Source organism: Balaenoptera borealis (assembly GCF_965194805.1).
Source record: "Balaenoptera borealis genome assembly, chromosome: 16".
In the NCBI taxonomy this organism is placed as follows: Eukaryota; Metazoa; Chordata; class Mammalia; order Artiodactyla; family Balaenopteridae; genus Balaenoptera; species Balaenoptera borealis.
This window is the reverse complement of record NC_138872.1, coordinates 48188386-48202104: the sequence shown is the minus strand read 5'-3', so window position 1 is coordinate 48202104 and position 13719 is coordinate 48188386. Positions and strand designations below refer to the sequence as shown.

The following is a 13719-nucleotide window of genomic DNA, read 5'->3' as shown; positions in this document are numbered from 1 at the left end:
AATAACTGTTTTCCTGGGAAGAGGAGCTCACGGGGGGGGGCTCTGTCTCCCTCCTCCAGTGCTGCCAGAGGACTTGAGAGCCTGCTCCCCCCAACCCTACCCCGCCCCCCAAGCGTGCCTGCTGGAGGGAGGGGGCGCCTCCCTCCTGCGGGGGGAGCCATCCCTGTGCCGGGTGAGGGACCCACCGGCCGAAGGTGCTGTCAGGCTGGGGACCGGAAGTACCTATTTTTCTTCTCTGGGTGGTTGGCTTCTCAGGGGTCTTTGTCTCTGCTACACCCCACTTTGCTCTGAAACCTGTCAAAATGAATATGAACTAAAAATCATTTCTAGGCACCCCGGGAGTGATCTCTCATCTCTCTGTCTCCCTCCCATCCCCCAACCTTCCTCCCTTTCTTCCCGTAGGTGCAGGTGCCGAGAGCTTTTCCAGGGAATTGCCAACTCCTGGTTTCTCCCCTCCTCCCTCCTGCTCCCTCCCCCGACACCTCTCCCACCCCCAGATTACACAATTCCTTGTGCCTGTGGCTCATTCCCTAACCCAATTAGTTCCAGATTCCCTCTCTCACTTTTAGTTTTCCTATTTACACGAGAAAAAGCGATTTGGGTGTCTTTCCCGGTTAGTTGAATAAAGGACAGTATTCCAAGCTCCTAAACTTTCCTGTCTATGTCTCTGAATGTTGATGAAGAACCACCCTCCCCCGCCTTCAGCCTGGACAAACTTCCACGGTTTAAATCCTCCTCGGTACCTGGCAACCAACCGGAGTGGGAGTGAAGGGTCAACCACAAGGGCATCGTAGGAGAGGTGCATCCCGGAAGACACCAGGCTGAGAAAGGAGTAAAGGAATGATACGCTCAGGAAGCAAGATCTTCCAGGCTTGTTGGGTGAAATGACCCCTCTGTGGTAAGGAAGCCACCCAGGAAGGACTGTTTTGTCCTTTGCCATCACCTGCTGTCCCCAGATGCTGTTGGGTGTCATCTGGGAGGCGTGGGCTAGGAGGTCACCCACAGGTGGGAACACACTTGGACTCTGTGGGTCCTCCCAGACCTAGGAGTGGAGAAACCTCTACAGACCTTCCCTCCTTCCTCCTCACCTCCCTGGCCATCTGCAGCTAGATTCCCTGATACGACCGGACTCCACGGAGAAAGTCACCTGGATTTCAGTGATCCTCTTTTGAACAAGCCCTTCTGTTTTCAGCCCTACCTCCTCCTTGGGGCTAGATCCACCATCCCGGCCAGCAGCCCAAGCCAGGTACCAGGGAGGAAGCGGGAAACCCCAGGAGGGAGGGTGGGTGTGCCTGAGACCACTAGGTGTCCTCTCTGCACGGGCACCTTCTGCAGGGCTGCAGGTGAGGGCTGGAGCAGAACTGGGGGCAGAGGAGTAGGGGGATTAGGGCTCTGACCTCAGGGGTGGGGGCAGGCAGGGGCCTCCTCCCGAGGTTGGCTGGGGACCCTCGGGACGCCTTGACCCGGGACAGGGCCAGCTGCCCCCCTTCCCTCAGCCACAGCCCTGGGCTTGGTCCAAGACGATCGCGAGTGAAGTGTGAGCCCGGGCCAGAGGGGGGAGCCAGGACATCCTCAGTGAGCCAAGAGCCTCCGGGGAGTCCTGTTCCAGATCCCGAGCCGGGCGCGCAGGGGGATCCCCGCAAGGGGGCGGAGGGAAATCCAGGAGGCCCGCGGGAGGAAGCGAGCCTGGCGGCCGGGCGCGCGCACCCAAGCGCACTCGCGGCGCCCCTCTCCGAGCACAGGGTGGGGAGGGGGCGGGAGAGACCCTCGGCTCCTCCGAAAGTTTCGGGCGAACCCTTTTTCCCAGAGAGCTGCCTCTCGGCTGCGCGTGTGTCCCGAGAGGGGGCCTCCCGCGCCGGCACGAGCGCAGGACCGCGCGCGGGGCTCCCTCCCCGGCTCAGTCTCCTCCCCACGCGCCCCCTCTTCGCCGGGCTGGCCAGCGCCGCCGCGTCCCCGCCGCTGCCCCCCGCCCGCGCCCGCGCCCGAGCCCGAGCCGCCGCGTCGCCGCAGGCTGCCGCCTTGCCCCGAGCTCCCGGCGCGCTCGGCCCCGCTCGGCCCCGGCCCCGCGCGCGGACCATGGAGTAGGCGGACGGCCCCGCGACGCGCTCCCGCAGCCCGCGAGGCCGGAGCAGCCCCGGTGGCCTCGCCCGCCGGCCGCGTTGGCCCGCGGCGGGTCCTCCTCCCGGCGGTCCTCCCCGCTCCTCCTCCTCGGCTGCCGCCGCCCCCGCCTCTCGGCCGCCCCCGCCGCCCCCGCCGCGCCGCCGCCCGAGGCCGAGCGCGGACGCCGAGCGTGGGAGCCATGGAGCGCGAGGAGGACGGGGACCCCGAGCGCCGGGAGGCTGCGGCGCGGGCCGGCGGCGACGAGGAGGAGGAGGAGGAAGAGGAGGGACTGAGCGACAGCGACGACGAGGACGAAGACCGGGAGACCCGCGGCGGCTGTGAGGAGGAAGAAGAGGAGGCGGCGGCCGCCGGGCGGGAGCGCAGCGAGGACGCGCCGCCGCCGCCGAGCGCGGAGCTGCCTCCAGCCGCCGTGCCCGCCGCGGCCGCCCGCGACCGGAGCGGCCGCCGCCCGCCGGGGCCCCAGCCGGGGCCGCTGCCCTGCCGCCCGAAGAGGATGCCGTCGCCCGACGAGGAGGAGCGCGAGCGTCGCCGGAGCCGCCGGAGGGACCTTCTGCTGAGCCAGATAGGCTTCCTGGCCCTGGTGGCGCTGCTGCTCTGGTCGCTGTCGAGCATGCAGGACCACGACGGTGAGTGCTCGCCGCCCGCCCCGAGTGGGCGCTGCGGCTCCGGCGGTGCCGGGCTCCCCGGCCGGGCCGGCGGGCGGGGGTGCCGGGCCGAGGACGCCCCCTGCCCCTCGGAGGGGGCCCCGGAGACGAGGACCACGCGGTGAGGCCGCGGCAGGCACTCTGGGCGCGTGGCTGCCCTGGGAACCCTCACCTGTGCCTCTCGGCTCTGCCCTTCCTGCCACGAGCTGGAGGGACTGGTGGCGGCGGCGGGGACGGTTCGCCTAAACGAGTGCCCCGTGGCCAGTAATAAAGTTGTCCTGGTGAGCTTCGGGCTCCTGTGCGCGTGACCACCTGTGCACTCCTTGGCTTGTGGAGGGAGGGCTGGTTGACTGGTGAGCATACAGTTCTCGAAAACCTCTCAGGCGGGATGGACTGGGTAGGAAGCTCCATCCCCGCCTTTCCGGAACAGGTGCCGGGAACTCCTGACAGGAAAAAAGTGCTGGCCCCCGGCTAGGGTTTGGGACTGGTTCTCTTCCATTGACCACTCGCTGGGAAGACGGATCCCTTTTGTGGACTTGCAGCTGGGGAAGAAGCCATTAGGCTGGACTGTCCTTCATTCTGTTCACTACTCTCAGGGTGCCCTGCGGTGGGAGCCCCCTTTACCCACAACTTTTGTCTTATTTTTGTCCTTGGCCTTTCTTGAGCTGAAATAGACCTGGTGGAGGAATGTGCTCAGAACAGTTGTCCACGGTAAAGAGTTTGGACCCTGGGTGTGCAGCTGTCAAAGAAACGGAGGAAAGTCTTGGAAGAATAACTGTTGTAAAACGGTTTTATGTCCCGGCCATTCAAGTGGCACGGTTCCTGGGAAAACAGCCATGGAAATGGTCGTGAGGAAAAGCAGTTCCAGATACAGGCTTTGGTGTTAAGATAGTCGGAGCTCCAATACAAGGTGTTATGAAGTGCAGAATGAAGGCATTTGGATAGTGATGGTCAAATATTTTTAAGGGTGCTATCAATTAAAAAAGGGACCTCCCCCAATTGACTGTCTCGTGCCTGGCGGGGAAAGCAGATGGTAGGTCTTGGTCCAGGTCGTAGCAGACTTCAGCATATATGGTAAAAGGAGAGAGCCCGTCCTGGTCTTCAGTGGAGCCCTTGAGACTCCCGGGTTCTCTCCACTTCTCCTGGATCCCAGATTCTCTGGCCATGAGGACTGACATCAGGAAGGGGACCGTGCCGGGTGAGGGAGGCTCGACCTCTCCAAGGGCAGAGTCTGACCTGCCAAAAGCAGTTCCTGGCCGAGTCTCACAAAGAGGGTTTTCATTAACCCCCTTTTCATCTTCTCAGTTTTGATGAGTGCAAAGCCAGTCCGTACTTCATGCCACCTTTGGAAAGGGGAGTTCCAAGTCACTTACATGCCGGCCATTTTCCGGCAGGTTGGGGTTCTCCGAGCCATCGAGTTCCACCACTTTCAAGGCTACAAAAGATGTTTTTCTGGATAGAGGATGTGACCCAGATGGTTAAGTCCGTCAGTGGCAGGGGGCTGCCTGGGCCCTGGGAAAGCTGAGATGTTCGGAGGGAGGGGGTGTCAGACACTCTGCAAGCTTGAAACTTGGTGACTAGATGTCATTTGGAGATGGACAGAAATGTTCCTGTGAGGGACTCATGCACAGCCCTTTCCTCCATACCTTGCCTTGATCTATCTTCTCCTTCCTTCCATCCACATTCTTCTTTTTTTTTTTTTTTAATTTAATTTAATTTTTTTTGGCTGCACCATGTGCTCAGCATGCGGGATCTTAATTCCCCGACCAGGGATTGAACCCGTGCCCCCTGCAGTAGAAGCACGGAGTCCTAACCACTGGACTGCCAGGAAGTCCCCATCCACATTCTCCTTCTGCCTCTCCACCCCTCTCCACCCCCTCCCATAAATGTGGCGCTTGAGAAGACCCCCAGCCCAGTAACTGAAGATAACAGTGAACGTCAGTGGGGGGAGCGTGTGCCATCGAGCCGGCGGATGGCATGCTAGTTGTAATTCTGTCTCAGATCACCTTTTCCTCCACTAGGTATTGATAATTTCATTACACGATGCACAGCAAGATTTCGCAAGGCCCAGGTTTTTCGAGATAATTTTTTAAGATACTAATTAATGTGTGTGAATCTGCAAGTGGTTATTTTGCTTGAGGGGTTGCCATTCAGCATACTTAACCATCTGAATAATGACTTTTACCCCGGAAACTTGGGGATGCTGTACTTGAGGGTCCTTCAGTATGGTTAAAATATTTGGAATTTAGCCTTGTTTTAAAGACACCGTGACTTGGAGAGGCCAAGTGATTCGCTTAAGGTCACACAGCAGTTGGGGAGCAGAGGAAGAAACCAACCCGAGGTGACCTGGCTCTTTGATCCCACCTGTGTCCCCTGGTATTCATGCCACCATCTGGGTGCAGCTTTGTAATATTTATATAACCACATGGGGGGTACCTTCATAATGATCAAAGGTGATATTTTTATGTATTCACCTTGAAAACCATGAATGATTAAGTGTAACTTCTCAGAAGCCTCTTTGCTAACACATATTGATTTTTCTTTTTTTTTAAATAAAAAGGACAGTTCTTCTACCAAACCAGAATAGAGATGTGTGGAAGTTATGTTATATAATCTTGTATAACATTTCTAATTGTATGGAATCGGAGATCCCTTTCAGGACATCTAACCAAACTCAGTATAGATTCTTTCCTGCTCAGATGGGACAGGAGCATTGTTAAGCTTAAGTCAGAAAGAATTAGCGCTGGAATCAAGAAAATGTTAATTATCATAACAACAAAAGCAATAATGATATTAACCGGAATTTGGCAGGCTCTTAAGTGCCAGGCCCTGGGCTAAGTCCCCTTTCTATGCGTTGCCTCCTTGAAACTGCAGACACTTGAGCCTCCAGTGGTGGAGAAGGAAAGAAGAGCCCTTGGTGCCCTATTTAGTTGTTGTTGATGAAGATCTTGGTTTTGATCTGTTTTCAGAGCCAGTTGAAATAAGGTGTCAGATTTGCTAACGCGATTTTCTTTTATATTTTTGCAGTGTGAATGGATCACTTTGTATGTTTTGAGTGGTTTAAAAGTGTTTAATTTTTCTTTGCAGTAAGAAACCTGGTCCTCTTTTTCCATAAGTGGTGAGGACAAAGCCCAGAGGTCCTAACTTGGGAGTAATAAGAGACATCCCCTCCCAAAGGTCCCTAGGGTGGTGAATAGTGAAGAAGGACAGTCATACACAGGTATATACGTATAAACTTTGAGATACTCTTTGGCCCAGTTGCTGTTGCTACATAACAGATCACCCCCAAATAGTGGTGTAAAACGACTCTTTCATGTTTTTACTCAAGGATACTTTGTGTCAGGGACTTGGTCAGGGTCTAGTGGGCATGCCTCTGTTCCGTGATGTCTGGGGCCTCAGCTGGAGACACTGAAGGCCTGGGGGACTTGACAGCTGGGTCTGCAGTCGTTTGGAGGCAACATCACTCCCGTGTCTGGGGTTGATGAGGGTTGTTGGCTGAACCCTCAGCTGGGCTGTCAACCAGAACACCTACGCGTGGCCTCTCCATATGGCCTCTCCACGTGCCTTGGTTTGAACTTCCCCAGAGCGTGGCAGCTGGGGTCCAGGAGAACAAGGTGGACGTGCCTGGCATTTTTATGTGTCAGCCTAAGGTGTTGCGTAGTACCACTGCCACTATTTTCTGTTGGTTAGGGCAGTGACAGATGTCAACCTGAGTTCAAGGAGAGGGGGGCATTGATGCCACCACTTACTCCATGGAGGATTGTCAGGTGACATGGTAAGGTGAGCACATGTGATGGGAGATACTGTTGTGGCCATCTTTGGAAAACCAGGATCTAAAGGGAGGATAACTTAGGAGTGATTGTAGACATTCCCCAAGATGGTAAGAGGCAAATAATACATACATATGTACACACACACATATATACGTGTGTGTATGTATATGTGTGTATGTGGTGTGCATGTATGTGTATGTATATGTGTACGTATGCTTATATGTGCCTATGTATATGCACGTGTGTATGTATATGCACGTGTATATGTATATATGTGTATTTATGCGTGTGTATGTATATGTGTGTATGCATATATGCATGTATGTATATATGTGTGTATGTACACGTGTGTATGTATGTGTGTGTATGTATATATGTGTATGTATATGTGTGTGTGTGTATGTATATGTGTGTATACAATTTCTATTGAAATACCGTCCAATCATGCTGCTCGCCTTACCTGGTTGGGTCCAGAGATGATATTTGAAGAGCGGCTGCAGTGGGGATTTGAACTGCACATTTCAGTTGCAGAGCTGAGGGCTCACGTTTAGCTTTGTGGCTTCCCGCCCCTCAGAGCACCCTGACCATGACCTTTCGGTCCCTCCTGTGGCTTCCTGGGAGGCCTGGCTGGACTCTCCAGCTGTTTCTTCCCTCCCTGCCCTCCCCTGTCCGTGCATCACCACTCAGGCCTTTCTTCTGCTCCTCAGAAAGGGGACACTTCTGGCCCTAGACCTCTAGCGCCTGCTGGTCCCTCTGTTACCACCCTAGCTAGTTCAGCCTGCATCCTTCACTTCCAGGCCCAAGAGCTTCCTGACTAGACCAGGTCCCCCACTGGTCTGTTTGCTCTCTGAACACACTCTGTTTTACCTTTATAGCATTTTGTTGGCAATTATGTGTTTCTTTGGTTATGATTTGAGTACCATCTCCTCTTCACCAGAGTCTAAGCTCCAGGAGGTCAGAGATCCTGTGACCTTTCCTCACCTTTGTCACCCCATCACCCCACCCAGAGTTGATGCTCAAAAGGCATTTGTTAAGTACGGAAGCTGTTTTGATGTCTGAGCGACAGTGCCTGTGATAAAACCTAGCGACTGTGTGTCAGAAGCCCACTTACAGGCACACTGTATTTTCATGATTTCTAATTCTGCCTCCAATCCAGCAAATTCAGTGTTGTTACCCATTTTTCATGGACTGACCCTGAGCTGAGAAAGGTGAGAACCTCCATCAGAGACACTTCATTAAGAGGCAGGGTTTGAATTCAAGCCTGCCTGCATCAGAGCTGCGTGCCTCTGCATCCCTAGCCCCAGCCTAGGAGGACTCGAATAGAAAATGGGAATCACACTGCCTTTTTCAGTCGACTCGGGAGTAAAGGAGTAACAGAAGGTTGCTTTCATAGAAGCAGTATTTTAGAAAAACATTCCTTTTCAACCTTTTCTATTTTCTGCCTAAACATATATAGATGTGTCTCCTTCCTCCTGGCTTTTCTTAGCTGCTCATCAACCCAGATTTTTCTCAAAGATTTCCTCCCCTTGTGAGTCTTAAATCCTTGTGGGAAGATTTTTTTTTACCCTGGAGGGTTGGCAAAGCCAAAAGAATTGCAAAACCAGCCATTTGCTAAGGATTCCAAGGCCTGGTGGAAGTTGGCTGATAGGATAGGATTTTGGCAACGCTCTTTTTCCTTAAGGAGATTTCTCTTCCTTGAGCAAAATAATTTCAGAGGGAGAAATAACAGTATGCAGACTTTTATAATGAGGGCACTAAGGTCCGGGGAGTTCAGAACATGTCCCTGAAGTCGCAGAGCAAATGAGTAGTCCTGCCAAGAAGGGAATTCGAGTTTTTCTCGCCTTTTCCTGCCTTCAGTTTCTGTAGAGCTTATTTGGCAGTGGTTTTTGTTTCTCGTTTGCAGTGGTCTCAAACATGGTGTCATCGCGTGGGATTTGAGAATTTCAAGTATTGAGGATTCAGTGGAAGAAGGTTTTCTATGGGTGAAGCGGTGATGGGTACCTTTGGGCAGTTTAAATCATGGAGTCATGATTTCCCAGACTTGGATGCCATCTTCCAGACTTCTTCCTCCTGTTGGGTCTCAGTCTACCTGCTGTTCTCTCTTCATCCTCATCCCTGGGCTGGTGACGCTCTTCATTGTTGTGAGTCCTGGGGGCTTCACCCTCCCTCACTGGTCTTCCCAACCCTGCCCCCACCTTTGTAAACGGTCCCTTATGAAACTCCCTTAACAGCAGCAGTTTCTTCCCAGACCCGACCGGTGTAAGATACAGGGACCTTCTCTCCTTCATTCAGTAAACATGCGGCTGGGGTGACAGCTGTGTCTGAGACGGTTACCCAGAGTATCCTCGTGATGCTCAGACTTTAGTGGGAAGAGAGGCATTGAACAACTAATTTTCAAGAATTATGAGAAATACAAATGAGAAATACGACATGGCATGGAGGAGATGTTGGTGATCAGGAGAAGCTGGAACCTGGAAAATAAAGGAATTAGGTTGGTGAAGAATGGAAGACAAAAACAAACTTATAGAAAAATAGGTAAAAGAAATGGGAAGGGAATTCGCAAAACCAACCAACCAAACAAATTGCAAATGTCCAATAGACACAAGTAAAAATCCTCAGCCTTGATAGAAACCAGGGATATCTAAATTTTAAAATTATGGGTTATCCTTTTTCAATATCGGACCTGCAAAAGTGAAAATGAAGTGTTGGCAAAGGTGCAACGGAGACCACTTCTCTCATTTACTGCCGGTGAAGATGTAAATACATTGGTACCCAGCGTGGTGGGAGGCTGCAGCAGGTTGATCAGGAATGTTAGGCACAGACACTCCATGAAGCCTCAGCCTTTTAACGAGATCCATGTGTAGAAAGGGGAGAGGTGGGATGAGAATGCCAGTGCAGGGGTATTTGGCACTTGGATAGAAAGGCAGCTTGCCTGGACCCGTCTGTGACCGTGGAGCAGGTTGGTCCTGACCCTGTGAATCTAGAGCGTAGAGATTAGCTGAGTGTTCCAGGGAATAGGGGAAGGGCCCTTGTCATTTCTGGAGCTGTCCAGACCCGTTCAAGTTCCTTATTCAAATGGTGAGATCCAGCCATTATTCTTGCTTGTCAGTCACTCTTCACTGTTGGGAGAGGGGGAACAAATAAAGTCAGCTCATCAGTGACCTAGTTCAGGGGAATTTCACATTGCAACTTTGTATTTTTCTTTTCATTTTTCTCTTTGTGCTTTCTGCATTGTTTGGCCTGAGCAGAAGTCATTTTCACTTTGGTGACCTGAAACTGAACTTGTGAAGGACAGGAAGTAACCAACGGGTTTCTTGAGCAGAATTTTGACCTAAGAACAAAGGGCGTGGGCGACCAGGAGAAAGAGGGTGTCACAGTGGACATCAAGAAGTCACAGCGCCATTTTTTTATATATTCTTTTTCAGATTCTTTTCCATTATAGTTTATTCCAAGATATTGAATATAGTTCCATGTGCATTACAGTAGGACCTTGTTGTTTATTTTATAAATAGTAGTCTGTATTTGTTAATCCCATACTCCTAATTTATCCCTCCCCCAGCCCGTTGCCCCTTTGATAACCATAAGTTTGTTTTCTGTGTTTGTGAGCCTGTTTCTGTTTTGTAAATAAGTTCATTTGTATCATTTTTTTAGATTCCACACATAAGTGATATTAAATGATATTTGTCTTTCTCTGTTTGGCTTACTTCACTTAGTATGATAATCTCTAGGTCCATCCATGGTGCTGCAAATGGCATTATTTCATTCTTTCTTATGGCTGAGTAATATTCCACAGTAGATATATACCACCTTCTTTATTCATCTGTTGACGGACATCTAGGTTGCTTCCATGTCTTGGCTATTGTGAGTAGTGGTGCAGTGAACATTGGGGTGCATGTATCTTTTCGAATTAGTGTTTTCTCCAGATATATGCCCAGGAGTGGGATTGCTGGATCATAGGGTTACTCTGTTTTTAGTTTTTTTTATTAGTGCCATTTTTAAGAAAGAACATGAAATACGCATTTTTGGACATTTTGACTTCGATTACTGGTAGGACATCTAGGTGGAATATAGCTGATGATTGAAAGTCAAGATTATAAGTAGTTGCTACAGATAAAGGTCTGTGAGGTTATGCATGAGGGTGAAAATTGTACCTTTGGTTAGTTCTGTGGGTCTCAATCTTCTGTGCCTGTTGTAATCACCGGGGAACTGTAAACCTCACGCCTGGGTCCTACCCCACCCCCCACCCCCCAGGGATTGTGATGTTATGCTCCAGGGTGTAGCCTGGGCATTGGCATTTTCCTGGAACTCACATATGTGTCTTTCTTGGTTTATTCCTTCATTTTTGGTATGCAGTTTTGGGATCACACACTCATGGTGCCTCCTAAGACAGGGGGTGTGGAAATAACAAAACAAAGGTTTGAGACATTGTGGGCTTGAAAATATATTAATTCTACCCCCACACTTAGAAGATCTTTAGGCTGCATCAAGGGTTTGGGTTGGAGCACATTTTCTTTAGAATTTTGAAGGCATGGCTCTTCCAGCCTCTGGTGTTGCTTCTGAGAAGTCTGACGCTGTCCCAGTTTTTAATTGTTTTGTATGAAACCTGTTTTTTCCTCTCTAAAAGCATGTGTGCTCTTTGCTTTGTTCCTGATGTTCAGTCATATCACAATTAGATGACTGTTGAGGTTCTGTTTTCATGCATTTTCCTGGGTACACTTGCCTGGTTCTTTTAATCTGGAAACTTATGTCCTGCAGGTCTGGGAACTTGTATTTTGTTATTTCCTCCATCCTAAATTCTCTCTTTACTCTTTCTGGATTACTTATTATTTGGGTGTTTGACTTCCTGCATTGATCTTCTGATTTTCTTATCTCTTCTCTCCTGTTTTTTTCTCATCCTTTTACTCAAATTTCTTTAGGCTTTCTTAGCCATATCTTCTAATTCTTATGCTGAGCTTTTGATTTCTGCTGTCATATTTTTAACTTCCAAGAGCTCCTTTTTCCTCTGAAAATTATTTTTAATACCATCCTGTTCTGCCTCATCAATACAGTATAATTTCTTATATCCCAAAGTATATTAATAGTAGTCTTCGAGGTTTTCTTTTCTTTGTATGGACTCTCTTTCTCCAAGTTGCTGTTGTCTGTTTGTTGTTATTTTTCATATTATGTGCTTTCTTCTTATGTCAAGGGATCTTTAGCCTCTACTCATATTTAAGTGAGGCCATTAACAAGAGGATTGGGAACTATGCAAATAGGAGGGTCTGCTGATGGTGCCTCTGTAAGGTGATCTGACCGGGCCATGTCACTGGGCAATGCTCCTTTCTCTAGTTTTAGATCTTTATCATGGGGTGGTGAGATTTCCCAGAGGAGGGTCACCCAGTGCCCTGTCCTGTGGGCAAAGACCTGGTTACTTCCGGGAATCCAGTGGAGATGAAGTGGGGGTTGTGTGTATGTAGGGGGCTGTTCAGCAGAAACACTCTTATACTCAAGGGCAATTGTATGAAAGAGCTGACAATTTATTTTGATACATTGCAGGACCATCCCAAGCTGCTTGAAGTCTCCCTCCCTCCCTCCCCTTCCTCCCTTCCTGCCCTCCTCCTTTTCTTTCTTTTAACTCCTATGCACATGAAACTGGTAAGAATTGTTGCCTCCTGGCATGGCTAATGGTCAGGGTAGGGGGAAGGCATAGTTTTTTACCATATCCTTTTTTATTAATTGAATTTTTTGTATTGGGATAATTGTAGACTCACTGCAGTTGTAAGAGAGAATACAGAGAGACCCCTTGTATGTTTCCTCCGATGGTAACATTCTTGCAAAACTTGAGTATAATGTCATAACCAGAGTAGCAACAGTGATGCAACCCACGAACCTTATTCAGATTTCCCGTTTCTTTTTCCAGCGCATGTGTGCGTGCACGCGCGCACGTGTGTGTGTGTGTGTGTGTATTACATTCTATCCAGTTTTATCACCTGTGTAGGTTCCTGTAACCAACCCAGTCAAAATATTGGACTGATTCAACATCACAAGGATAACTTGTGTTGCCCTTTTATAACCACACACACTCCATGTACCTTTTTGTACAAAAGGAACAGTCATGTTAAGTAACTCCTATCACCTACTCCAAAAATAAAGCTAATTAGAAAATTATAACTTTAAGTATTAAGGGAGAGCTTGAAGATGGCAGAGGAGTAAGATGTGAAGATCACCTTTCTCCCCACAAATACATCAGAAATACATCTACATGTGGAATAGTTCCTACAGAACACCTACTGAACGCTGGCAGAAGACCTCAGACTTCCCCAAAGGCAAGAAACTCCCCACGTACCTGGCCGTGTGGCTGACAGAGTCTTGGAGCTCCAGCCTGGTGTCAGGCCTGAGCCGCTGAGGTGGGAGAGCCGAATTCAGGACATTGGTTCACCAGAGACCTCCTGGCCCCACGTAATATCAAAGGCTGAAAGCTCTCTCAGAGATCTCCATCTCAACACTAAGACCCAGCTCCACTCAACGACCAGCAAGCTACAGTGCTGGACATCCTATGCCAAACAACTAGCAAGACAGGAACACAACCCCACCCATTAGCAGAGAGGCTGCCTAAAATAATAATAAGTTCACAGACACCCCAAAACACACCACTGGACGTGGTCCTGCCCACCAGAAAGACAAGATCCAGCCTCATCCACCAGAACACAGGCACCAGTCTCCTCCACCAGGAAGCCTACACAACCCACTGAACCAACCTCACCCACTGGGGTCAGACACCAAAAACAACGGGAACTATGAACCTGCAGCCTGCAGAAAGGAAACCCCAAACACAGTAAGTTAAGCAAAATGAGAAGCCAGAAAAATACACAGCAAAATAAAGGAGCAAGGTAAAAACCCACCAGACCAAACAAATGAAGAGGAAATAGGCAGTCTACCTGAAAAAGAATTCAGAGTAATGATAGTAAAGATGATCCAAAATCTTGGAAATAGAATGGAGAAAATACAAGAAAAGTTTAACAAGGACCTAGAAGAACTAAAGAGCAAACAATGATGAACAACACAATAAATGAAATTTAAAATTCTCTAGAAGGAATCAATAGCAGAATAACTGAGGCAGAAGAACGGATAAGTGACCTGGAAGATAAAATAGCGGAAATAACTACCGCAGAGCAGAATAAAGAAAATAGAATGAAAAGAATTGA

At 49.7% G+C, this 13719-nt stretch overlaps 1 protein-coding gene across 4 annotated transcripts in view; it reads left to right on the top strand.

Annotated features, from left to right (window-relative positions):
- Nucleotides 1-2104: 2104 nt before the first annotated feature.
- SLC24A3 (solute carrier family 24 member 3) overlaps nt 2105-13719 on the top strand; it is a 470474-nt gene continuing 458859 nt past the window's right edge. For 2 of the 4 annotated variants that reach the window (XM_082359543.1, XM_082359544.1), the window contains exon 1: nt 2105-2747. In XM_082359543.1, the coding sequence (XP_082215669.1) occupies nt 2300-2747 (448 nt within the window). In that variant the 5' untranslated portion in view covers nt 2105-2299. The remainder of the gene's footprint in view (nt 2748-13719) is intronic. The other 2 variants (XM_082359545.1, XM_082359542.1) reach the window with 2 other exon arrangements.